General features: G+C 43.8%; 1 protein-coding gene across 3 annotated transcripts in view; it reads left to right on the forward strand.

Annotated features, from left to right (window-relative positions):
• Nucleotides 1–24,332, forward strand: part of epha4b (eph receptor A4b) — an 86,166-nt gene that overhangs the window by 2,123 nt on the left and 59,711 nt on the right. For all 3 annotated transcript variants that reach the window (XM_070974943.1, XM_070974945.1, XM_070974946.1), the window contains exons 2-5: nucleotides 13,394–13,458; nucleotides 19,574–19,774; nucleotides 21,659–21,766; nucleotides 22,352–22,703. In XM_070974943.1, coding sequence (XP_070831044.1) covers nucleotides 13,394–13,458; nucleotides 19,574–19,774; nucleotides 21,659–21,766; nucleotides 22,352–22,703 — 726 coding nt within the window. The remainder of the gene's footprint in view (nucleotides 1–13,393; nucleotides 13,459–19,573; nucleotides 19,775–21,658; nucleotides 21,767–22,351; nucleotides 22,704–24,332) is intronic.

Below are 24,332 nucleotides of genomic sequence, written 5' to 3' on the forward strand. Positions count from 1 at the left end.
CATCTCGGTAGTCGTGTTATTCCAGGAAATCCTCCCTCTGAGGATGTGTAGTAGCACAAGCGAGGCTGTCATAAAAGATACAGCTCTCAAGGCTCAATTAAGAACACAGTTCCTTTGATAGAGCTGATAGTGTTAGAAGGCAAATAGTGTTAAGCTGTCAACAAGCTTAGTTTACTACCAGAGCTATTGATCTGCTCCAAAATTGTTGGCATTTACAGGAAACTCAGTTGGCGAGGGTGAAGTGGCGGAACACAGTCCTCTCAGAAGAATTGATAGAATGGCTTGAAACTGCTATGAACTGCAGGCCGGGGAATATGACATGTGGTGGAAATGTGTTCATTCATGAGTTGTTGTGATGGAGAGCATCCACTGAGGGTCTTTGTTATCGACAGTAAAGAGAGGAAGAGGAGTGGGGGAGTCTTTGTGCACCAGCAGAGGGAGCCCTACGCACCGTCTGTGTGAACCCTGAGGGCATACTGATGTAACAGCGGGGTGGATGCTCGCAGGTCTCCCATGGTTCCTTTTTGTCCTGCTGTCCTCGTCCCTCCTTTACTCTCTTTCTGTAGCCCTTCTAAGCCCTCTACAGTGGAACGACATGTCTCATCTCTCTTTTTGTTTTGTTTTGGGGTTTTTTTGCACCTATGCCCTCCTTGTGCAGATTCATGGTGGGGGCAAAGGAGAAGACTATCGCTGCTGACTCTAAATATATCTCCTCAATCCTAGAAAACACTGTCAGGAAGCATGACTGGAGCCCTGTGCTGTTGATTAGAGTATATTGATAGAGGTAAATGAAAGATTTAACTCCAAAGTCTGCCTGAAAGCTTTGTGCAAATGGAAAAATAATTGAATTAATAATCATGAGAAGACAGAAAAGGAGAGAGAAAACAAGGAAACGTGGGAAAAACACGACTCAGCTGTGGTTTATGTTATAGTCTTGAGGTTTGCTGGCATCTGTAATTGCTCTTGAACTACAGCACACTTGCTTTTCATTCGATTGGCCTTAGGGTGCTGGGGGACGGACTGCCGGTATTGCTTTGTAAGGTTAAGATGAGGGCGAGCAGTTAGTGCAGCGGCAAGCGCACAGTATGTAAAGCACACCCGTCTTATGATTCACACAAGATCCTGACTGTGGTATAATGTTGGGTCAAAGGTCTCCTCTGGTTTAATTGCTTTAATCCATAATGGTTGCTTGTAGTTATCGGCAGAGCCATACCTCATTAAGTGTGTGCATATCTCTGTGTGTGTGTGTGTGTGTGTGAGTCTGAGAGATTGCTGCGCTCCCATGTAACAACCATGACCTTGGACAGAAGAGGATATAGATCTCCGCTCTCATCAGAGAGCAGCAGAAAGAGACAGCGAGCACCCTCCCGTTTTTCTTCTCTGCCTCTTCCACTCTGGCCTATCTCTAATCCCTTTCTTTCATATCTGCCCTCTGTTTTCTTTCAGCCTCCCTCCTGCCCTCCATCTTCTCGCTGCTCAGTTGTTTTCGCCGTTGTCTTCTTCTTCTCCTCAATCTCCCTCTGTCTCTTTCTCTGACCTCCAGCAGCAGTGTAACAGTTGAGCAGGAGTCATGAGCCTCTGTATGGTTTCTGTAATGAGCTCCTATATCTGCATAACACAGGCCCATACACAGGCACACGCAGACGCATGCACACACACACACACACACACACACACACACACACGTTTGGCCGGGGCAGTTTGCTGGTCTTGGTCAAGAGAATAGTGTCATGTATTCCTGGGGCTGGCTGATAGATGGGGTTATAAATACAGCTCTGTGACAGAGAATGATTCTGCTGTGAGGGCTTCACCTCATGGATTCATTGTGTGTGTGTGTGTGTGTGTGTGTGTGTGTGTGTGTGTGTGTGTGTGTGTGTGTGTGTGTGTGTGTGTGTGTGTGTGTGTGTGTGTGTGTGTGTGTGTGTGAGAGAGAGAGAGAGAGAGAGAGAGAGAGAGAGAGGCACATCCACCAGAGAGAATCTGCAAGACAAAAGTCATAAGAAATAATGAGAACAAAGAAAGAGACACATTTCTAAACAAACTGAATAACTCATTATTGCATGGTCTATTGAGCAGAACAGCCATACCAGCTCTCACAGAGCCTTTGTTATATTTGATGGTTTTTCTATTCAGCCCCACAAACTTGAAGTCAAATCACTTTCCGGTTTGGTCTGAAACATTTAACCTTTGAGAGTGCTTTTGTCCATGTTTAACGGAACAGCTCGACATTTCGTGTATCCACTTCCTTGCTGAGAGATCAATATAATTTTCTTTAAGTTGTGGCTGAAGCCAACACCTGGATAGCTTAGCTTAGCATAGCACTGGAAGGACTGGAAACAGGGGAAACAGCTAGCATTCTCTGCCCAAGCATAAAAGAATCCGCCTACCAGCAGCTTTGAAGCTCACTAATGAACACGTTATATCTCATTTGCTGAATTAGAAGTCACTTTGTCCGGCCAAGAAGCTTTGGACGTGCACATATGCATATGTTTAGTTTTTGACGTACAAATGCAAACAAAACCTGAGGCAATACAGCCACAAATGACAGATTGTACTCATCTCTCAGTAAAAGGCACAGGCCTTCCACAAGTTGACACAGAAGATCTTTAACTTTACACATTATGTCTGTTCCCAATATTGAACATGTGTGTGTCTTAACCAGCTACAGAGCCGAACTTGAAGTCAGCTGCAACAAGCCTGAATGATTTCTGTCAGACACAGAGTTCATTAATGTCAAAGAAAGCCTTCCCTCAGCGTATGATGTCTGATGGCTGGAGTGAATTTTTGGAATAAGTGACCCTTTCCCCCTCTGAACAAGCCCTTAACTGCTGGTCAAATCACTGATCACTGGGCCTTGACCACTCTCCACCACTCTAATACACACACACACACACACACACACACACACACACACACACACACACACACACACACACACACACACACACTCACACACACACTGTGACTAAATTGAGTCTGGTTGTTTCCGCTCTCTGTTTTCCTCGTGTTGTTTGCTCTGCGGCCTTGGCTGTGAAAGGCAGCATTAAACAGATTCACAAACAAACAGCCGAGGACCGGGGTCAGCTGTAGATATAGCGTGTTTGCTGACTGATGCTCCAATCAGTTCGCTGCTGTTGAACGCCCGTGAAGGTATTTCAAAAGAAGCTGAGGTTTAACTGTCAGGAAACATTCATACAGCTTCAAGGTCTACCTGGTTTTACTTTAAAGAAAAGATTCCTAAATGTGAAAATGAGCGTATGTTCTGTTTCTGAATGCATGCTTGGAATTGATCTAGATATCCAAGTACAGCTGGGAAATACACAACCTCCGTGACTGCAGCCGCCTTCACCTGCAAACAGCAGCATTGTTTGTTCAAACTCTGAAAAACAACCTTTGTTGATGTTTTCCTGACAGGCAACATCTGCTAGCATCGCAAATTCGGCGTGTTTTCTCACAGAAGCACAGGCAGGAGTAGCCTGAGGTTGGAGCGTAGTATCAGTGGGTGGCTCTGTACGAAGTTTTCAGCTCGGATACTGGAGACGGCTGTTCCCTTCCCGGTCCCTGCCAACAGCCGACAACATGACCGAGGTCTTTCCCCAACCCTGACCAAAAAAGTTTCAGCCAACTTAGCCGAGTGTAAACCATAGAGAAAACGCTGAAATTAGCTTTTTCATCAGCCATTTCTAACAGTTTGATGATGGCGATGACAACCTACGTACTTTGCTTGAAGGACTCTTTGTTTTGACTGCGGCTTCTTACTGTATGTGCACGTCTGCAGCTCCCTTCTTGCTAGTTCCTAATGCTAATCTTTCTGTCCTTTGCTGACACTGATTTGCGGACCTCTGTCTTCTAGGCTTTCCTTTCGAGACACAAGCAGAGCTTATGCTGTCGATGCTTGGATATCAGCTGAGACCATGAGTCCTGGAGTGGTTTGCCAGACAAAACTGAACAGCAGCAAAAAGGGCCAAGCCATCAAACATGTCTCTGTTGATTTGGGGTGTTTTGCCAGGATGGTTCCCTCATGAATGTCCTCGCAGTGCGTCCACGCCCCCGCATCCTTTTAGCTTCAGTGTTTTGTTAAGTTACGCTTGTTCAGTCTTTCAGTTTACTACTCAATGGTGTCCACATCAGTGCAAAGTGGGTTATGTTTGATTTGACAGAGGCAGCAGGGCAGACAGACAAGCTGCTAAACAGACAATTATTGTACTGTAGGTGTGTGTGTGTGTATTCATGTTTCGCGTGTGTACCAACAGTAGCAACCTGTCTAAGCACTCTTTTATCTGACATGTGATTTCCTAACCGTCTCCACTGCTGAGATTCCAGGCCAATTTACCCTCCTGTGACCAACCACTGTGTGACAGCCCTGTGTGTGTATGTGTGGTCTGAATGTCACAAGAACTAACGGAGCACAAGAAAGGTCAAGAAAAAGCCAAAAAAGACAAACACACACACTGGAGGAGGGAGGATTTAGACAAAGACACTCCTGCAGAATTAGCTGTGCTGTCTTATTAAGGAAAAAAAGCGTTATCTGTCACTGCTCATTCACTCTATTCACTCCTCACCGGCTGTTTTAATTCAGGTCTTCAAATGAATGGTGGGATGCGTCACAGTTTAAGCGCACGTGGAGGCGAGTGTGTGGAGGCGTATGTGTCTGTGGTTTGTGCTGCAAGTTGTTTCTGAATTCTCAAGGTCTGGTTTGTGCGTGTCGTTATGGTTATGTGTGTGTGTGTGTGTGTGTGTGTGTGTGTGTGTGTGTGTGTGTGTGTGTGTGTGTGTGTGTGTGTTGCTCCTTGCCCTTGATGAGTTGTTGGCATACTGGTGGAAGAAGCTTATTAAAAAAACAAGTGTCTGGATCTGACTGCATGTCACAGCTCAACACTGTAAGCATTCAACCAGCACGTGCAGACAAACCATACACGTGCACGCACACACACACACACACTCCAGAGCTTCTTCGAGCGACAAACTAGGGCAGTGCTCCTGTCATACTCTGTCAGAGTGGCATCTTTTCTGTTCTGCTAGTGCTGCTAGTGTATATGAAATAGCAGAGTAGGCTAATGTGCTTTCTGCCACAGCAGAGGGGGGGAGGGAGGTCCAAAAATGCAAGCTTGACGAGGTACAGAACATCACATACATGAATATTTTCATAAACATTTTTAGCTTTGTGCACCATCTGCCTTTTGGGTTGCCGGGGCTTTTTTTTTCAAGGCTTTGGAGAGTAAGGTATTCAATAAACCATGTGCATCCCTCCTCCCCAAAATCACTTCACTAAGGCAGCCGCCTTGAAAAACAGCTTTTAACAATCGTCACATTTTTTACCCACCTGTGACTGTGGTGTAGAAGACATCTCATGACTGTTTTCTTGGCTTATTTTTACCTGAAATTGGGTTAGTGTCTTACATTTCTGCTGATTTATTCAGGAAGATTCCACCTCACAGTTCAGATAAATGATGTAGATGTATTTTCCTGCTTGACATTTGCCTTGGTTAATCGGTTCAGACTTCCTTTTTGTTCAACAGAGAGAAAACATATGATAAAAACAGAATGAACAGATACGGTTGGTCTTAAATTTTTACTTGTTTTGGATGAGACATTAAGGATTTTATTAAAGCTGTCTTGATCTTCATCATTTATCACAACTCTCTCACCAATGTGTCATTTGCACTGACGTGAGTATTTATCATTTAACATCTGCACTGCATGGCCAGTCTGTCAATAAATCATCACAGTTTATTTTTATGTCTACTATCACATTTGTGGTAAACCAGCTAATATATTAAGTGTCCAGATTTATTGGCAAGTTCCTGATTAAAGATCCTGTGGAACATCTGTACAGTACATGCTCACGATCCCAGCGATATGATAAGTAAACTGGGATCTCCATATACATGATTCATACATGGAAATCATCCAGGTTCCTGACTGTCAGTGTCTTCTCTTGCATGTCACACAATCACATTTGATTCTCAGTATAACCTTATACTGACATATTTGAGTTTCTTAAAGTCAAGAAAAGTGCCTTTCCACGTTAAAATAGGTCTGATGTTAAGAACCAGCACACTAGTATGAATATATACACACTCAGATTTGTTATGGTGTTGAATGATATTTCTTATGACAAACTAACATTCAAGAGCAAATTAATCAATCCAGTCCAACTTAAATCAGCTTCATTTTGCAACTACTATTTAGCCATGCATGCAAAAGCTAATTGAATTTTACTGTGTGTGACAGCAACTACCTCCAGTGATCTGCTCCTGTCTGTCACTCATTAGTATAACTATAGGCTACTGTGGTTAATCTTTACAATTCAGTCCAACCCGAAGAGGAATTTAATTTTGTGTTTGTGGCAATGTGGCGGATCAGCATTACGTTTCTCTGAACTGAAGGGGAAGTTAGAAAGCAGGTGCAATTGAGCTGAATCAAAGTAGAATTAGCATTAGAATTATAATAATTTAAATTCACTGAATTATTCATAGAAACATTCAGTTTGCAGACAGATATCACACTCAAGAAAGAACGTTTTCCCTCTGAAATCCCACCTCATTCCACAAAAACTCGTGAAATTAAAAATGTTGCAGATTGAGATATGTGTGCTTTTGGGGAAACACATCCCACGTGCACAAACAGCAGATGATGGAGTCATAATAGAGTTTTGGCTTAAAATTCTCTCTCACATTCCCTGAAATCTGATTACAGAGTCACTGTAAAGACCTTGAAATGAGTTCAAAATGAGGCTTCAAATGCAGGGTGTAAAAGGATGGTGGCAAGACAGTTCACCTGACGCCATGGATTAATGCTTCTATTCAATGTTTCCTCCACACAAAGCAAAATTTCCTCCCTTCGTCTTACGGGAAGAGGTCCAGTAAAAGCATCTTCTAGGACAGAGGACTGTGTATAACAAACTAATTGAAAGCAGAAGGCACCGGTGGTAAGCATATGAAGGAGATACAGTAACACACAGCTTTGATAAAAATAGTATGACCAGAGGATGAGGATGCAGAAGAAGAGAGAGAAGGAGAAAAGAAAGAGTGATTGAGAGCCTCTGGTGGTTTGTGGATGAGTGGAGAGAGGACTGATGAAAAGACAGCAAGAGAGGAAGACTCTGTACGACGGCAGTTTGTTCCTAAAGTTCAGAGCTCAACTCTTCCCACTCCTTCATCCTGCTCTCCGTCCGCCCGTTTGTTGCCCTGACAACACTCTCAGTCGTTGAACTGCACTTTCAGTGGAGTGGAAGGTCTGCGTGTGTGGCGGCACTAACACTGAGTTACTGGGTGTGTGTGTGTGTGTGTGTGTGTGTGTGTGTGTGTGTGTGTGTGTGTGTGTGTGTGTGTGTGTGTGTGTATACTTGTGTTAAGTTGTATAGCTGTTTTATTTATTGCATCCGCGTGTATTTGAGTGCAGTAAGTCATCACAGTGTGGGCCGAGCTGCTTAGAGCGTGTGCTTGAATAGTAAAGAGTGGAAACAGCTTCCCTGCCTCACAGTCTACAGACCAGCACCTCTGAAGCTCATCTTTGTTTAATTTGCATGAAAACTGACAGAGCCAGGCTAGCAGTTTCCCTCTGTTTCCAGTCTTTGTGCTAAGCTAAGCTAAGCTAAGCAGCTGCTGGCCGTAGCTTCATATTTAACATTGAGACATGAAACTGGTGTCAATCTTCTTATCTAAGAGTTGTGTTTCATGAAACACATATTGGGCACTTGTGTACATTATTTATTGATATGGATACATTCTGTACACTTTGTTATTACAAGCAAAGCGACCTCATAAGGAGTGAGAGCAACTTATTTTAATTTAGATTATTTTGCACTGTTGTCCCACTGAATTTGTAGGGCTTGACTAATTCTGCTTTCATTTATTTTTTCAAAGAACAGGAAAATACATTAAGGTGTTTACTTAGAAAAACAAGAGGATGAAAATAGGATTAAAAACGTTTGATTTAAAAACACCATCTGCAACACAATCACTGCGGTACAGTCGTATATCTTTTTAGATCATTTTGTCCTTAAAAGGAATGATCAGCATCGTGTTTGCGTTGTCTCCCCATTTTTCTCCTCACTTTCTATTAGCGGAAGATTTCCTGCCACAAGGGGACCTTGATTTCTGTAAACTGTGATCGTCAGCATTTTCTTGGTGTGCGGGGACATAAAACCTGGTTGAAAATCTGTTTAAGCTGATCTAGTCATTTAAAAAAAAATAAAAAAATCTAGCTTTTTACATCCAAAGGCAGTGAAAAGAGAAAACAAAGAGGTTCATAAATGTGGTATCAGCATGTTGAATGTAGTGTCAGCAAGCCCCTTCATGATACATCATGTCGACCAGTTGCCATGTAATATTTCCTGCTCTGAGGAGAAAAGATCTTCTAAACTCATTATGTAGTCGCATATTGTACTCTATATTAAGTCTGCGTGGTGGTCTTATTGAGGAGTCTTTCTCTTTGCGGCACTGGCACCATCCTAAGGTGTGTGTGTGTGTGTGTGTGTGTGTGTGTGAGTGTGTGTGTAAGCATCCTGGTCTCTTTGTGTGCCAGTCTGGCTGTTGGCAGCACTGTTTGATTCTTGGCAGGTGGATCACAGCTTCTTGCAGCCCAGCTGAAGCAGTGGATACCAACCAGAGAGAGAGAGCGGCAGAGAGACATAAACAAACACAGAAGGAGCAAGGAAAAGAGAGGGAGACAAAAAGAGAGAGGGACACCCCAGAGGGAGGAAACAGGAGTGAGAAGAAAAACAAGACAGACGCAGACAGAGAGGAGACAAAGAGAGTGAAAATGTTTTGTGTTTTCTTCATGCTTTATGTACTGCCGCTGCACTTTCAGCATTTCGCTGCTTTTGTTTCTAATCAGCAAATTCACACCCTCCTCCTCCTCCTCCTCCTCCTCCTCCTCATCTTTCACTCTCAGAATGTAAACCTCACAGTTTGGTGCTGAAAATCAATACGACAGCATGTCCCTCTGTAACCGAACAACTCTCACAGTAATCAGGTCACATGTGATCTGCGCATTTATGACCCGTGAAGAAAAGCTTGGGAAAAATTAGATATGCGTGTGTGTGTGTGGCCCTGAGTGAATTTGTTTGCGTGGAAGTAGTGTTTTCAGGTTGAAAGGCATGAGGAAAGCCGTGACAGCGGATAGATTTTTTGTTTCCATGTTGTGCAGAAATTGGTAAGGCGCTCCATTGTGGCTATGACATATCATGTTTAGCAGCCTGGAGATGGTGTGTGCGCGCAAATGTGTGTGCGCAAGAGAGAAACAGACTGGTCATTAGATCGAACATGAGCCTGGCCTGAGTGAGTGAGTGATGAGCTTGGTGTTTTTATCCCGGGCCAAAGCTGGCCTGGCCCAGGCTTAGATTTCACACACACACAATTTAGCCAATTCCCCGGTGAAAGGAAACGAGACGGCGAGACAGGGCGGGAGCATTTAGAGACAGATGGATGGACACGTAGAGGTGTGGCTTCATCCTCACTTTGGGAAGAAAAATATGTGTTTTTGTTATTTCTCTGTTTCCGCCTCATCTTTGACACACAAACACACACACACAGGCACGCACACACACATATAGCCTATAAGCATATTGGCTGTGTCAGCAGACAGGAAACTATAGCTAATACATAATTGATGAGTCCAGTCATTGATTACAGGTGATAAGTGGTATTGACAGGAGGTGTGAGGAGAAGAGAAAAAGTGTTGATGTGTAGGTTTATGTATGTGTGTGTTTTCCCGGCGGGCTGCAGAATGGCTTTAGAATATGTAATAGCCTCAGTAATGCATTCGCTTACTAGACGGTATTTTAAGGCCAGTTTCTACAGGATGAGCGACTCCAGACACTACGAAGTATCTTAAAGGATCTGTTTTCAGAGTTCTGGAGAATGGCACTGAGATTTCTGATTGAGGAACTATGCTTATCTGCCTTCTGGTGAGAAGACTGATGCCGCTGCTGTGTGAAGTGTGGCGCTAGCAGGAGATTAGCCTCGCCAAGAATTATGGAACTAACCTTACAAGAGCCTATCAGGTGTTTTTACATTTCTGTGCATGTACTGACTGACAAACAACATATAATGTCTTTAGAGCTGCCAGAGAGCAGATTTCTGATCTTTGAATAGCTGTTCACCCCTGCTTCTCATCTGTATGCTAAGCTAGGCTAACCACCCATCGATTTTCACACCTATCTGTCAGAATGAAAACAAATGATCGTATTTCCCAAAGTGTTGAGCTATTCCTACAGAAAACAAGAACAACAAATGTCTTTCAGAACATAGAGCGAGACGTGGGAGTCGGAAATTGAAAACATTGTGCTTACTCCAACGGTTTATTGAATGCCACTTCACAAACATACCGAGAAAAGAGGAAAAGGGAGAGAGACGGGAGGGAAGTAACAGAGACGACTGAAGTTCTTGGTGAATTCTGGGATCGGATCAGAACGTAAACAGACACACATTCGGCTGGTGTCTGTACTGTAGCACGTCTGTACAGTCTGTAAATTGGCTGTTTGGAGCGAATAAAAACAGTCACATGTTTTACTCCACAGAACACACCATCGACAGTTTGTTCAGTGGGGGCCTGTGTATTATCCCGACAAGATAACCAGGACGTTATTCCACTGAGACTGAGGCAGAGGCAGAAATTTGATAGATATTTTAAAATCTGGACAAATAAAATTGAAACTGTCTGTAAGCCTTTACCCTAAAGGTAAATCAGAATATGTTTTTGTAATTTGGATGAAGTGACCCTTTACTGTATTAAGGTGCACTCAGTTATACTCTCTGTGACTGCCACTAAAAAGGCATTACAGCGAGTGAGTCACAGAGAATATCATCGACATTACCGGCTGCATGCAAAACACAGTTTTTCCTAAATTCCATAAGCCCTGTTCATACGTAGCTTTTATCTAGGAGCAGAAAAATTATCTGTGTGTGTGTGTGTGTGTGAGAGAGAGAGAGAGAGAGAGAGAGAGAGAGAGAGAGAGAGAGAGAGAGAGAGAGAGAGAGAGAGAGAGAGAGAGAATTAATTTGCCTCACCTGAAATCCTATATTATTGTGCTATTATGCCCTATTTTCGTACGCCACTCAAATGCCCGTGAGCTGAGGAAAGCAGTCTAAATGGTCTTTAGTCTCTCTGAACACACATGGGCTGCAGGCTGCCTCTGACCTTTAGCTGCTCGGCACCTCTCCTCCACTGTTCCTGCCTCATCCCTCTCATTTAATCTACCTCGCTCTCTCTCTGCTTCATTATGCCATGTGCACTATTTCCTCTGTCGCTGTTTTTCTCACGCAGACGCACGCAGATATGTGTGCAGTTACACGCGCATACGCACATGTACGCTCACTAATACAGCATGACATGCCTCCCTGCTGTCACGGTGTGCTGAGCTGAGGAGAACGGCTGGGATTCAGTAAGGGCTGATGAACAGCATGAGTGCGAGAGGAAGAGAAAGAGAGGGAAAGATTGGAAAAGAGGAGGTTGGACCAATTTTACAGTCCTTTTGTAATGCCTACAGGCAGTATGGATACACAGAGGGGCTTGTAAACAGGCACTTTTAAATTGAGTGATTAGTCTCATTTGCATTCAGGAGGAAAAGCTCTGTTTTCTTTTTGCTTTGGAATAGTTTTTCCAGGTCACTGCTTTTAAAAATTGGAAGAATATGAAAGTGTGCTGCTTTAAAGTGAGGCAGTCAGTTTAATTGCATCGGGTCAGCGACTCACCCGTCTGATCTGGGATCTGTGGATTGAACGTATAGGTTCAAAGATTTCTATCGAGGGAGGAAAACGTGCGAGGGCCACAATGCGTGTGATTGAGAGAGAGAGACGAAAGAGAGAAGCAGCAGTCTCTGCAGATGGATGCTGATTAAATATTGATGGTCAGCGGTGTTGAAGGCTTGATTAGGACCTGACTGAGCCAAGACCTTAACAAGCACACACACATGCACACACGCTAACAAGTGACACACACAGGTGGAGAGCGTCACTCTAGAATCTGAGCAGGTTTTCATTATGCCTCCCGCTGGTCAGCCTGCCACCTTCCTCACTTCACTTTTCATTCTCACCTTCCTGCATCCGCCTTCCACTTCCTCCTGCCACACAGCGATCACACGACAGGAAACAACACATGCATCTCACAGGCAAACGCACAGTCTACTGTTGCATGACATTTTTCTATTTAAGTGACACTTAATCCTTTGTAGTATTAAACACTGTTTAGGCTGGAAAGTTGTTGATAAAATGCTTGAAGTTCACTTCACTGAACCGACAGTGTAATCCAGCCGAAGAGATAGTTTCAGTTTTATGTGCCAGTGTCTGGATAATCCACAGACCGTGCTGTCAACAGTTTTTCCTCAGTAGAGTCATTTGAGGAGTGTTCACAGAAAGGTTTGTTGACTTTTCCAGAGTAACCTGGACAAAATAAACGGCTTCTGACTTTGAATGCAATTTTTCATTCACTGAGTACCACAAACTGAATTCCATTCACCTCCATTGTATTTGGGAGTAAGACATCTCAGAGACCTAAAGAGTCTGTATACATTGGATAAGTGAGAAAACGTGTTTTTTGTTTGTTCTTGTACTGGGTGAACTGACCTTTTGAAGGAAAAAGTGAAATGTTGACAGAAACTTCTCAAATTTCTCTTGCTGTATAAGTCTGTTCTAGCCAGTGACTGAGCTGGATAAAGCACATCTGACCATTATAACAGCTGGAAGCTCCTGCTCTGTGCAAACCAACACATGTGTCTGCTCGTGGGCTCGACGGGGTGATGAGCATTAAGACAAAAGCAGCCATATGTTGGCGAAAAAAATACAATAATGAAGCGAGCATACGGATGAGCAGCTAAGTAGATGATTGTGGCGCAGCTGAGGTTGGAGAATCTTTTGAAACATTTCGATTTTGTTTCATGAAAATGTCATCGTAACCACTCTCAATACAACTTGACGTCCTTTCACCTTAAAAAACACAAGCTTCAGATGTTTAACAGCATTTCTTTCCAGCCTGCGGGGTGAGTGGTTGATGCTCAGAGGAGAAGTTTTGGGTGGAGTGTCACTTAAACATCCAAAATGTAAATGTAACTGTAAAATATACTCCCGCCGCTGGGCCTTGATGCTGTTTCACTCACTGACTTTGCGTCCCCTTGAACCATAACAGCTGCAACGCAACCACAGTAATCTTCAAGCTGAAATTATGGGTTTACCACTGCTTGTGATGCTACCGCTGTTGTACTCGACACAACAAAAGACGTCCTTGTACGAGCATTAAAGTCTTTGTAGAGGAGGTAAAGAGTATAGTTTGAGGTTATGTGATGCTTTCCAGCCAGCAGTATCTCCACTCTGGATATGGAAAACAGTATGATTCTTTTTAGGAAATACGTGTGTGTTAACATGTTCGTTCCCTCTCCTCTGTGTTCTTGCAGTTACGTTGCTGGACTCCATGTCAGCTTTGGCCGACCTGGGCTGGGAAGCTTACCCTAATGAGGGGGTGAGTATACACACGCACAAATCAAGAACTCATCCTCTCTTCATGCCACAGCTGACACCGAAAGAATCAATCCGATCACAACTAGCAGGTTGAGTTTTATTTTCAGGGACCGAGTGGGGAGCGAGCAGCAGCAGCACTGGAGTGTGTGTTTTAGAGAGCACTGGGTTCTTGAGCGCTCCTTGCTAAATCGGGAGTCTGCAGGGGGAATTTACAAATTATTTCCGCTGCGCTGCAAATGCTGTGGCACTGGAGCCTCCATTTATTACGGGTTGTGAGTTTTGGGGTGGAGTGAAGGGACGGGGTGGAGGGGTAAATATTCTTACATAAGAGGAGCATGTTGTGTACATGTTGGTGGTATTTGCATGTGGTGTGGGGGGTGGGTTGTGTAACTAGCCTTTTGCAGGTATAGGGAGCAGAGGAGTCTGGAGTGAAGACACCATGCATCAGAAAATGACAACAGAGAAGTGAGAGGAGAGGAGAGGAGAGGAGAGGAGAGGAGAGGAGAGGAGAGGAGAGGAGAGGAGAGGAGAGGAGAGGAGAGGAGAGGAAGAGGGCGAGAGTGAGAGCGTAGAGAGCAAGAACGACAAAGTGCATTCAATAAAGAAATGAGTGGGTTCTGTATGTCACTCTAGCACAGGAGCTGCTGAATGGCACTGAATTAATTCTATTCCCCTTGAGTCACACTTCCTCTCCACTATTCAACGTCAGTGTGTTAAATTGCAGGATGCCACACGCGGTTTCATGGTTGTGTGCAGCAGAGAGGCAGCTGAAGTGAGTAGAGCTAAGCAAGGTTATTTTCTCAGGCAAGAAAGGGTATCAAGTTCACTTCAGCGAAATGCTCTGATTGTGTGGCCATACTGTGGATGTTTGTGTATGTTTTGTTCGTTCCTCACCAAGGTCCTTATAGAAGAAAAGAATCTGTTCCATGTGTGGCTCAGCCAAAAGGTCCAATTGAATTTTTGAAAACCAAAGAGTACACAAGTTACTTTTTATTGAAATGTGGTTCAGTTTTGGGTGGCTTAATCATGGCCCGCAAAAGAACATGTGTTGTCAGTTTACTCTCAAAGAAATGTGTTGGCTGGGAAGTAAAAAATATATAATAAACTCCATCCTGTATATCTTTTTCATGAGCTGTCAACACGGCAGAGATCTGGCATCTCCTCCCTGAATGTATCCAGAAACTGAGCGGACACTGGTTCTGAGGGCGTCCACACGACGCCGAAAAAATGCTACAAACCCAATTCCTAAAAAGCTGTGATTGTGCTGAAAAACAATAACAAAACAGAATGTGATGACTTGCTAATCCTTTTTGACATAAACTTAACTGAAAACAGTACAAAAACATTATATTTAGTGTTTGACCTCTTTAGCTTCATTGGTATGAATATATGCTTATACTGAATTTGATGCAAGTTGGGACAGGAGCAGCAAAAGACTGGGAAAGATGTGGAATGCTCCAAAAACACCTGTTTGGAACATTCCACAGGTAAACAGCTTCATTGGTAACAGGTGATAGTATCATGATTGGGTATGAAAGGAGCATCCTGGAAAGGCTCAGTCGCTCACAAGCAAGGATGGAGAGAGGTTCACCACTCTGTGAACACATGAAGGATATTAGTGCATGGAATCAGGAACCATTGTTTGTTTTCAAATGATCACATTGTGTCTTCAACTCTTGTGGAATTGAGGTTGTTTAAATAGTCTGTGATAACACGGCATCAACTGAGACGCTGTAAAAACAAGAGCGTCGTCTTTGAGTTTCTTTATTTTGGGGTCAGCCACAACATTTATCAGCTGTTTTATTTGACCAAGGAAATGATTAAATTGGTTAAAGCTTGTTCTGATTTTGTCTTGTGGTACGATGAAGGCGATGTTATCTTCCTCAGAGATAAACACAATCTCCTCGCTCTTTTTGAGTCGAGTCACTGTCAGTGACAGAGACAAGAGTGGAAGGCAAAAACTGTATGAGATAAATAGCCGCCTCTGCTCCCCAAAATAGGCACGCAGTTTTCTTTAGTTAGCTGTGACTTTGCCATAAAATAAAATTCTTGTTTCTCCAAACCAGCTAGAGGGCAAACAGGCTTAAAGCAAAACAAAGCAAGTGCAGCTGAAGCAGCAAACAGCTTTAACTTTCTTCATTTCAAACAAGGAGCTGTATCGTTTCAGAGGTTTTAGGATTAAAATAGGCCGTGCAGTGTCATGTCAATGCTTTGTGAAACAAGGGCAACTTACATCATCATCTGCTGTCACACCTGCCTGCTGATTGGTCTGTACCTGCGGGTTTTAATGGATTTTCATTCCATGTTTTCATGGACATGGAGTCCGCTTCAATATTGTGAGGCGCCTACAGGAAATTGCAATATATTTCTCACGGAGTCAATGGAGCAAAAACAGGCCCGTGCAACAAGATACTGTGTGGACGAAATCTGCACTATTTGGTCAGAAGATCAGTTGTAAATACGGCAGGGAGAGATAAGTAGAAACATCGAGCAGTTAGATGAAGAGCTGAGGATGACGAGCTCTGACTGTGGTTTGTGGAAACCAGCACATCTCCAACACGTCACCAACTTCTTTTTTTACTTCACCGCACTATCCTGAGGAAAACTGTGCCAACACAGCTTGAATTTCCCCAGTACCTCACGACTCAAAAAAAAAAAAAAAGCTTTACGGGATTATTTGTGCAAGATGTACATTTAGCATTATGAAGCTGAATGCATCGACTTGCTGCTCCTGGACCGACAGCATTTTTTTAGCACTTTAGTAAATGTATCTTCTTTTTTACTGAAAAAAACCCAGCAATTTTCTAGTTAAATCTACTGTAAATTGTTGCCATACATCATAAATAAGAGTACAGAGACAAGTAGAGGCTGTCAGTTGTGTTGGCAACATTACCGTTTGTTTAATGTAATTAAACATAATGTATGTCTCAAAGGACAAGAGAAGGAGAAAAATGAGGAGTAAGACGTAGAGCGATAGGAGAGTGATAGAGTGAGAGGAGAAAGGTGCCGGGGCTGTGAGAAGGTCTTATGTTTCATATCAGGGGGATTATCTAGTTGACCTTTGAACTTAAAACCTGGAGAATGGTCTCAGCAAGAGGCAATTCCCACCAATCTGAGACCACTGTCTACCTGAATTAGTCCCAAACCTCACTTGACCCCCGCAGGTCAAACTTAATCCAAGCCGTGCAGGGCCGGATGTGCCTGAGACTCCGTGGAGCGACCCACTTCTGTCACTGAGCGGGGGTGTTCCTCGTGAGGGACACAAAACAGATACGTCTTAATGATGGTTGAAAATGGGAGGCCCCACAGCATCTCTACTCCCCCGGAGGCTCCTCAGCCCTCATTGCCCCCCCCGCTTTCATCTTCTATCTCTGTTTTTCCCTCCCCGCTCCTCCTCCATCCCGTCAGTGAGCCACATTTAGAAATTAGAGGCCAATTATGTCCTCGTAGGTGTACCCGTCAGATGATTGCAGAAGGAGGGATATTATGTTAAGCTGGTGAATGGTTGAACTTAAACCCCGATCCGACGTCTCTGCTTCACTTCAAAGCAATCAAGCGGGCTCCGTGCTGATTGGCCGAGGTGATTGAGGGTTCAGGGAGGAGGGTCTCATTCTGAATGTTAATTAGCGTTCAGACTGTACTAACACAGGCAACAGTTTTCACTTTGTGCGTGTGTGAGTCAGCCTATCCAAACATTTTCCCAGTTGTGTTTTTTTAAAGATTTCTCTCTCAAGCGGCGCTGTATCATTAGCAAGCACGGAGGCGAGCAGGTTGTTTTCGTGTTCATAAGCACACCTGTGCTTTACGCCAGGCAAAAGTGACAATGAACAGACTCGCCAACTGGGGAAATAAGTCGCTCACCAGGAAGTGGCAGTAATCCAGCCACTCCAAACTCTGCCTACAAAGAAATAAACAAAGACATCATAAAGCCCTCTTTATCCCTCAATGACTATTCCCATAAATGCTTTAATCACCACTCCCTGGGGACTCAGCTTTGTGTGTTTGTGTGTGTGTCTGTGGGTGTGTGCGACCGTCCTGTGATGTCTGACTGGTCTCGGCTCTGCACAGATGGGTCTATTTAGCTGCCAGGCGCGCCTGTAATTTACCAACATTCATTCCTCTCTCTCTCTCTCTCTCTCTCTCTCTCTCTCTCTCTCTCTCACTCTCTCCCTTCCTCCGTCCGGCTCGTATTTTGCTCTTTTAATTGAATCGAGTGTGGTTGATCACAATGACTCTCAGTTGATGTGGAGCGCGACTCCAGTGGTACATCCTTGAAATGTAAAGCTCTGAACTGGCTGTCAGGGACGTTTGTGTCAGCTGACCGCACCAGCGTAAACACTCCTCTGTCCCCTCTTTCCTTCTTCCCGCGTTTCTTTTTCCTCCCTCTGTCTGTTTCTGCAGTTGAAGGACTGTTGGGTCAAGATCAAGCGTTGGTTTTGTCCGAGCTCCAGTTCATACACAGTAGACGTTTCTGTGGGGATTAAAGGCATCTGAGCGCGCGAGAGAGCTGCAGAGAGTGCGCGAGTCGATGTGAGAATGTGTGTTTTTTATGCGGATCTGTTTTAGTGCTCAGGACTCGGAGGTGAAATGCGTCAAGCTTTTGCCGGGTTGTTGGGCCGTCACTTCAGATTAACCTCAAGAATCCAACCACAGCTTGGACTCGGCGTGTCTGAAAGTTTCTCTTTGCCTTTTTTTTGCTGCCTTCGGTGCTTTTTACTGGCCCGTCTCCTCTCTTTTCTTTCTCCTCTCACCTCTCAGTTCATCAACCATTTGACTTTCATTTGAATTTCAGGACATGTTAGGGAGGACAGGCAGTTACTCCTGCAGGTCAGGTGTGTATGCACACATGAGTGCGTGTGCATACAGTATTTGCTCAGGCCAGTACTTCTGTATGACGGTCTGTGTGCTTACATGGCCTGACTACTGTAAGGCGATCCATGCTCATCACTCTGGAGCTTATAGCTCCGTCTTAAGATGATGACAGAAGCTCAGAACATAGATGGTGGTCTTCTCATCCCTCACCGCAAACTAGGACTCATCCAGCCTGTGTGTGTATGTGTGTGTCTTTGTATATGTGTGTGTGTCCAAGAAAATCCAGTTAGCTTTCCAATGGATCAGATATCTTGAGAGACTGAAACCATGTTGGTTTTTTTTCCTTTTCTTTAAGGAATAGAAACGTTCTTTCTCTTTGTGTGTGTGTGTGTGTGTGTGCGTGCGTGTGTCTGTGATGGTATACGTGTGTGTAGATAGAAATGTTTTCCTGCTCATGCGAGAAGTGTTCTCAATTACTGCCTTAGTCAGAAGTGGAAACAGATGGTAGCAGATGACGGGAGACAAAGTAGCTCTGTCCTACCTACTCCTTCTCGCTCTCTCTCCCTCTTTCTCCCTCTGTGTGTCTCTCTCATGCGCACACTCCTACCTCTTAAATCACGCATTCACTTTTGAAAAAACATGCTCTCTCTGCACACGTGAAGCATAGACAAAGACAGTCCTTCAGTCATCTTGACACAGATCATCACTCATATTCACCCAGACATGAAAACAGAACATGCAGGCTTAGTGTTGGGTTTGCACAAAACCACAGTTGATTGAACTTGGGCCCAGTTTCCTCATAAGCAGTCTTTGGACTGAGATCTCCTTTGTCCATTGAGTGGCGACGAAATAAGACGATCTTACAGCTGAGTGGTGCTGTTGTCAAGCCGGCCCTGTGCTGCTGAATGTCGCTCTGCCCTGGCTGCACATCTACTTAGTCTTTGATTTGAAATTTCTGTGTTCTTTGAAAGGACTTCCAGCATCAATGCAAACACTCCACCGCAGCCCTCACCGCCTCTCTTGTCTTCCTCTCTTCATCTTACTCAGCCTTCACTAACCTTCCACTCTTTCCTCCACCTGTTTCCACTCTTTTTTCACATCCCTCCCAGCGTTTTGCTATTTTCTTTCTTCATCTCTTCCACATCTTCTTACTTCCTTCACTCACCTCTCCATCAAAAAAATGTACATCTGATAAATGTGGAAGATGTTAAATTCATTCAGAAATTTCTTTTTTAAGGCAATGAAATCTTTTTTTCATCTAGTAGCTCTATCCTCTCTCTCTAAACCTCCTCTCTCATTCTCAGTGGGAGGAGATTAGTGTGATGGATGAGAGGAACACCCCGATGAGGACCTACCAGGTGTGTAACGTCATGGAGGCCAACCAGAACAACTGGCTGAGGACACGCCACATCAGCCGAGAAGGAGCGCAGCGTGTCTACATTGAGATCAAATTCACCCTGAGGGACTGTAACAGCCTGCCTGGGGTCCCTGGCACCTGCAAAGAGGTCTGCATCACACACACAGGATAACACACGCAGCTTTTGAGCATATGCATACAGTATGGCAGCACATAAAAACTGTCCTTGCATCTGGCGTGTGTGTGTGTGTGTGTGTTTAAGCCTGTTGCAATTTGTGCCGCTTGTTTTGTTCACTCTTGGTGACAAGACATTGAGTTTTGACATGCTCCATGGGTGCCGTTGTGCAGCTGTGTGCAGTCTCTTTTGGAGGGAAGCAGGTAAAAAGACACATTTCTGTGATGGAGATCAATAGAACAGGAGTAAGTGTAATCTGGAAAACACAGTGGAGGCAGAAATTGTTTCGAGTCTGGTGTTCATCTCAGAAAGATCACTTAAAGCTACAAAATATTCTCTGATTGTGCAGCGCTCTTGGCCTTTTAAAATGAAGTTAACTGTAATGTAATGAGTATTCCTTTCACTTCTTAAATGTATAACTAAGTTAGTAGATACATATTACATTTGTCATGGTAGATTAATTGAGAACACAAATAAGGACCTTAAATCACACACGGTCTTCACTTTCTTTAATGTTAATTTAATGTGCTTAGCCAATCAACTAAATCACCAAATTGCCTTCAATAACACTTCTCTGAGCTTTCAATTAAACCTGGATGAGCCTCATATTATATCTGTTACAATTATGCTGTATTGTTTTCTTCTGCGGCTTCCTTTTACTGCAGCAGAACATCTAGGCAGAAAACACTGAAGCATGAGAGGCGAGCAGGAGGGACGTGGAGCACTAGACATTTATTTTGTGTCCCCACATTACACAGAATATTGGAGGATTTCACAGGATGAGTATCACAGAAATGAACATACTAATGTAAGGCCTGTCAAAAGGTTTTCATTTGTACTTACGTTAAGTTACTTAAGTACAAAAGTATTAGCACCAAAATATACTTAAAGAACCAAAAGTAAAAGTACTCATTATGCAGAATGGCCCATTTCAGCCCATTTAATGGATTAGAATTATTGATGCATGAATGTGTTCATCACTTTAATGTTTGGCTGGTAAATGTGGTTTAACTACCTTCTACAGTTTATCAGTTGGGTAGCTTGTGAATGTCCCCACAGGGATCAATAAAGCTTTATCTTAATCTGTAATATTACATCATAATTTATTTGTTGATTACCTGAATCTGCAAAGTAACTGGTAACTAAACTAAACAAAACTAAAAAATAAATAAATTACCAGAAAATGGACATACTCAAGAAATCGCAGGTACCTCAGTACAGTACAGTTCTTGAGTAAATCTCCTAAGTAGTGTCCTTCAACTGTAACAACTGTACAGCATAACATCATTTTTCAGACTTTTTTATTTAACACACACACACACGCATGGGAGCTCAGTTTGATGGCTAACAAACAGATAAACAGAGAAGAGGCGGGAAGTGAATGACATGAGAGAGTCGCTGCAGGATGAAACAGACGACGCTCTGGAGGCTTCTTTTGTGGCTTCTCGTATATTTTAACTTCTGGTATATTTTTTTTTACTGTCCCCCATTCTCTCATATCAGCCTGATACGGCCGCTCCTCTGTATTCAATTCTCTCTACGTTGTCTGCCCTCTGTACCCTTCTCACTCTCATTACATCTCCAGAATGAGTAGTGGAGATAATGCTGTATGAGACAGTCCAGAGCAGCACTTTCATGAAGCTGCAGACAGTGTTGCTGACTGGCCATCGAGACAGATGGACTGAGATTTGAAGAGAAGCAGCAGAATAACTGGAGAGCTATGAGGGCCTAGTTAAAATTTCACATTGGATGGACTTTCTCACTTTTATGTGTCTAGCTTCACTGCGTGTTATTCTTTTGTGTGTGATAACTTCAAAACTAGAGCCTGAAAGCTGAAGGACGCTGTTTGCTTTGCAGACATTCAACATGTACTACTATGAGTCCAACAATGCCAACCTGTGGTTCATCAAGGAAAGCCAGTATGTCAAGATTGATACAATTGCTGCAGATGAGAGTTTCACTCAGGTATGGACGTACACAAACACACAAAAAACTGCATCGAGTACACACACACAGCATGAAATAGAGATTCCCAGATGACCTTGTTGTTAAAGGGTATCACTTAAGTGACTGTGACCAGTGCTTATATTCATCCAATGTTTGCTTTGTCTTCCATCGGGATTTTTACCCTCTGTCCCCCTTCTTTAAAAGAAAAAAGAGATGAAAGTCTCTTCCATTGCATCTGTACGCAAGCTACCTCTTTTACTGTGTTTTCTAGGCTGATTTTATATTGATTTTAGCATGAAACTAATTCTCCAATAGCAGATTTTGCACTCCAAAATTAGATATTCACTGTTTACCTCCTACTCTTAGAAAATAAATCTGTGTTTCAATGTGGGTTATATTTAAACTTAGTTATCTTATTCCATTTGCTTGCAGGAGAACATAATTATTTCTGTCTTGGAAATGCAGTCCCTGAATTTCAGGCAGCAGTATTTTACCAAAACAGATTTAGATATTTTTGGACCGGAAAAATAATGCACCAGTTGAATTTGAATGCTCCCATTTAAATGAACTAAGATATTAAAAAATGTTGTCCTTTGTCCATAGGTGGACGTTGGCGACCGTGTGATGAAGCTGAACACGGAGGTGCGTGACATCAGCAACCTGAGTAAAAAGGGTTTCTACCTGGCCTTCCAGGACCTTGGCGCCTGTATCGCTCTGGTCTCAGTCAGGGTCTTTTACAAGAAGTGTCCCCTCACTGTGCTCAACTTGGCCCAGTTCCCCGACACGATAACAGGCGGAGACACGGCACTGGTGGAGGTCCACGGCATGTGTGTTAACGCCTCTGAGGAGTTTGAGGCTCCCAAGATGTACTGCAGTGCAGACGGAGGCTGGCTGGTTCCCATCGGGAGGTGTGTGTGCAAACCAGGCTTCGAGGAGAACAAGGACGTCTGCCAACGTGAGTGGGGTTGGGGGTGCAGGGGGTGCGTGTGTGGGAATGTGTGTGTGTGAGAGAGAGAGACGGACAAATTTAGGAAGCAAGAAAGACAAGTGTACACAGTGTTGTCGTGTATTTGCTGTAATGTTTGAGCGTATGTAGAAAGTGGGTTTATTCTTACGCAGTCTGCACCTGACTGCATGTTCTGTAGTGTGCATCACTGTATGCACAGGTCTCAGAAAGGTTGGCCTTCAGAAATGACAGAAACCTGAGACACATGAGATTCCTCTGCAGCTTACAGAAGTGCTCTTATAAACAAAACACACCAATCATATCCATTCTGCTCTCTACAATGTGAGTATGTGATGTGTAAATGCGCGTGTGTGTGTGTGTGTGCAGAAGCATTTCAGCTCTCTATGAATTTCGCTGTGAAACAGGATGGAACAACAGCTCTGTGTATTTAGTTTTGTGTGTGTGTGTGTGTGTGTGTGTGTGTGTGTGTGTGTGTGTGTGTGTGTGTGTGTGTGTGTGTGTGTGTGTGTGTGTGTGTGTGTGTGTGTGTGTTAGCGTGGGAGTTATGACTTTTATACAGTTCCCAATACTGCGAGGACAGTTCTTGCAGAGAAAAGGGTACGAGTCGCTTGAAGGCATCTCGTCTTCTTCTCTTTTTTTTTCTTGAGTGCGTGTGTTTGTCAGAGCTGAATATCTCATTTTCCCTGCTGAGTAGAGGAGAGCGGTGTGAGTGTGTATGAGAAAATGCTTATTGATGTGTGTTTGCATTGTAGGTATGCCTCAGGAAGTAGATTATTGAATCGTAAAACTCCACAGATGGTGTGTGCAGTACGTGCGTGTTTGTGTGTGTTTCAGTGCACGAGCTGCATTGCGCTCACGCCGTCACCTGTCCCCACGGGCTCGCTTCCTCGCCCAAAAAGAAAATGGAATCATAGATATTCATCACTGCAGACTTGGAAATCGGTGCACATAATGCAATTTCAGTTGTTTTGGAGAAGCGGCAGCCAAGACGCCCAGAAAACTTGGCAGTTGGGCCTTAGAGACAAGTGAATAAGAACAGAAGCGGCACTCTGCAGTTTGCAGGCTGCTAACGTGCACAGATTGTGGCAGAACTCTGGCTGCATCTCAATCATGAAACGCAGACTGTTGAGCACGTCTGTCTTGTAAAATGACACGCTGTGGTTATTTGACAGGTGATCTCGGTGACAGGCTCTCAAATGATTTCACTACCTACAGCGCATTCGCCTATGTCACATTCCCTGTATTGAAACTTTAGTTAAAGTCAGTCTGACACAGCAAAGCGGTTGACCTCAGTGATCTCCATGACCTCATCAGTCTGCTTCCTGAGTCTTATCGCTCCGGAGAGAATATATAGAGCGATGTAAGCTCCTTTAACAAGGCAGCTCTAACTCAGTAACAGCATGTGTGTGTATGTGTCTTAGTGCATGTGTGCTGTAGTTGTGTGCTGAGGTAATGATGGACTCCTATTGACAGTCTGAGGTCAGAGGTCAGGAAATATATGTGTCCCTCGTCTGATAAGTTATAGTCACTACAGATGTGGACGCATGTGCTCTTGTGTGTGTCTGTGTGTGTCTGCTTGACGGCAAAACAGGTGTCTAGGTCTCCAACACAGGAAGG

Source organism: Chaetodon trifascialis, chromosome 11 (genome assembly GCF_039877785.1).
Source record: "Chaetodon trifascialis isolate fChaTrf1 chromosome 11, fChaTrf1.hap1, whole genome shotgun sequence".
NCBI lineage: Eukaryota > Metazoa > Chordata > Actinopteri > Chaetodontiformes > Chaetodontidae > Chaetodon > Chaetodon trifascialis.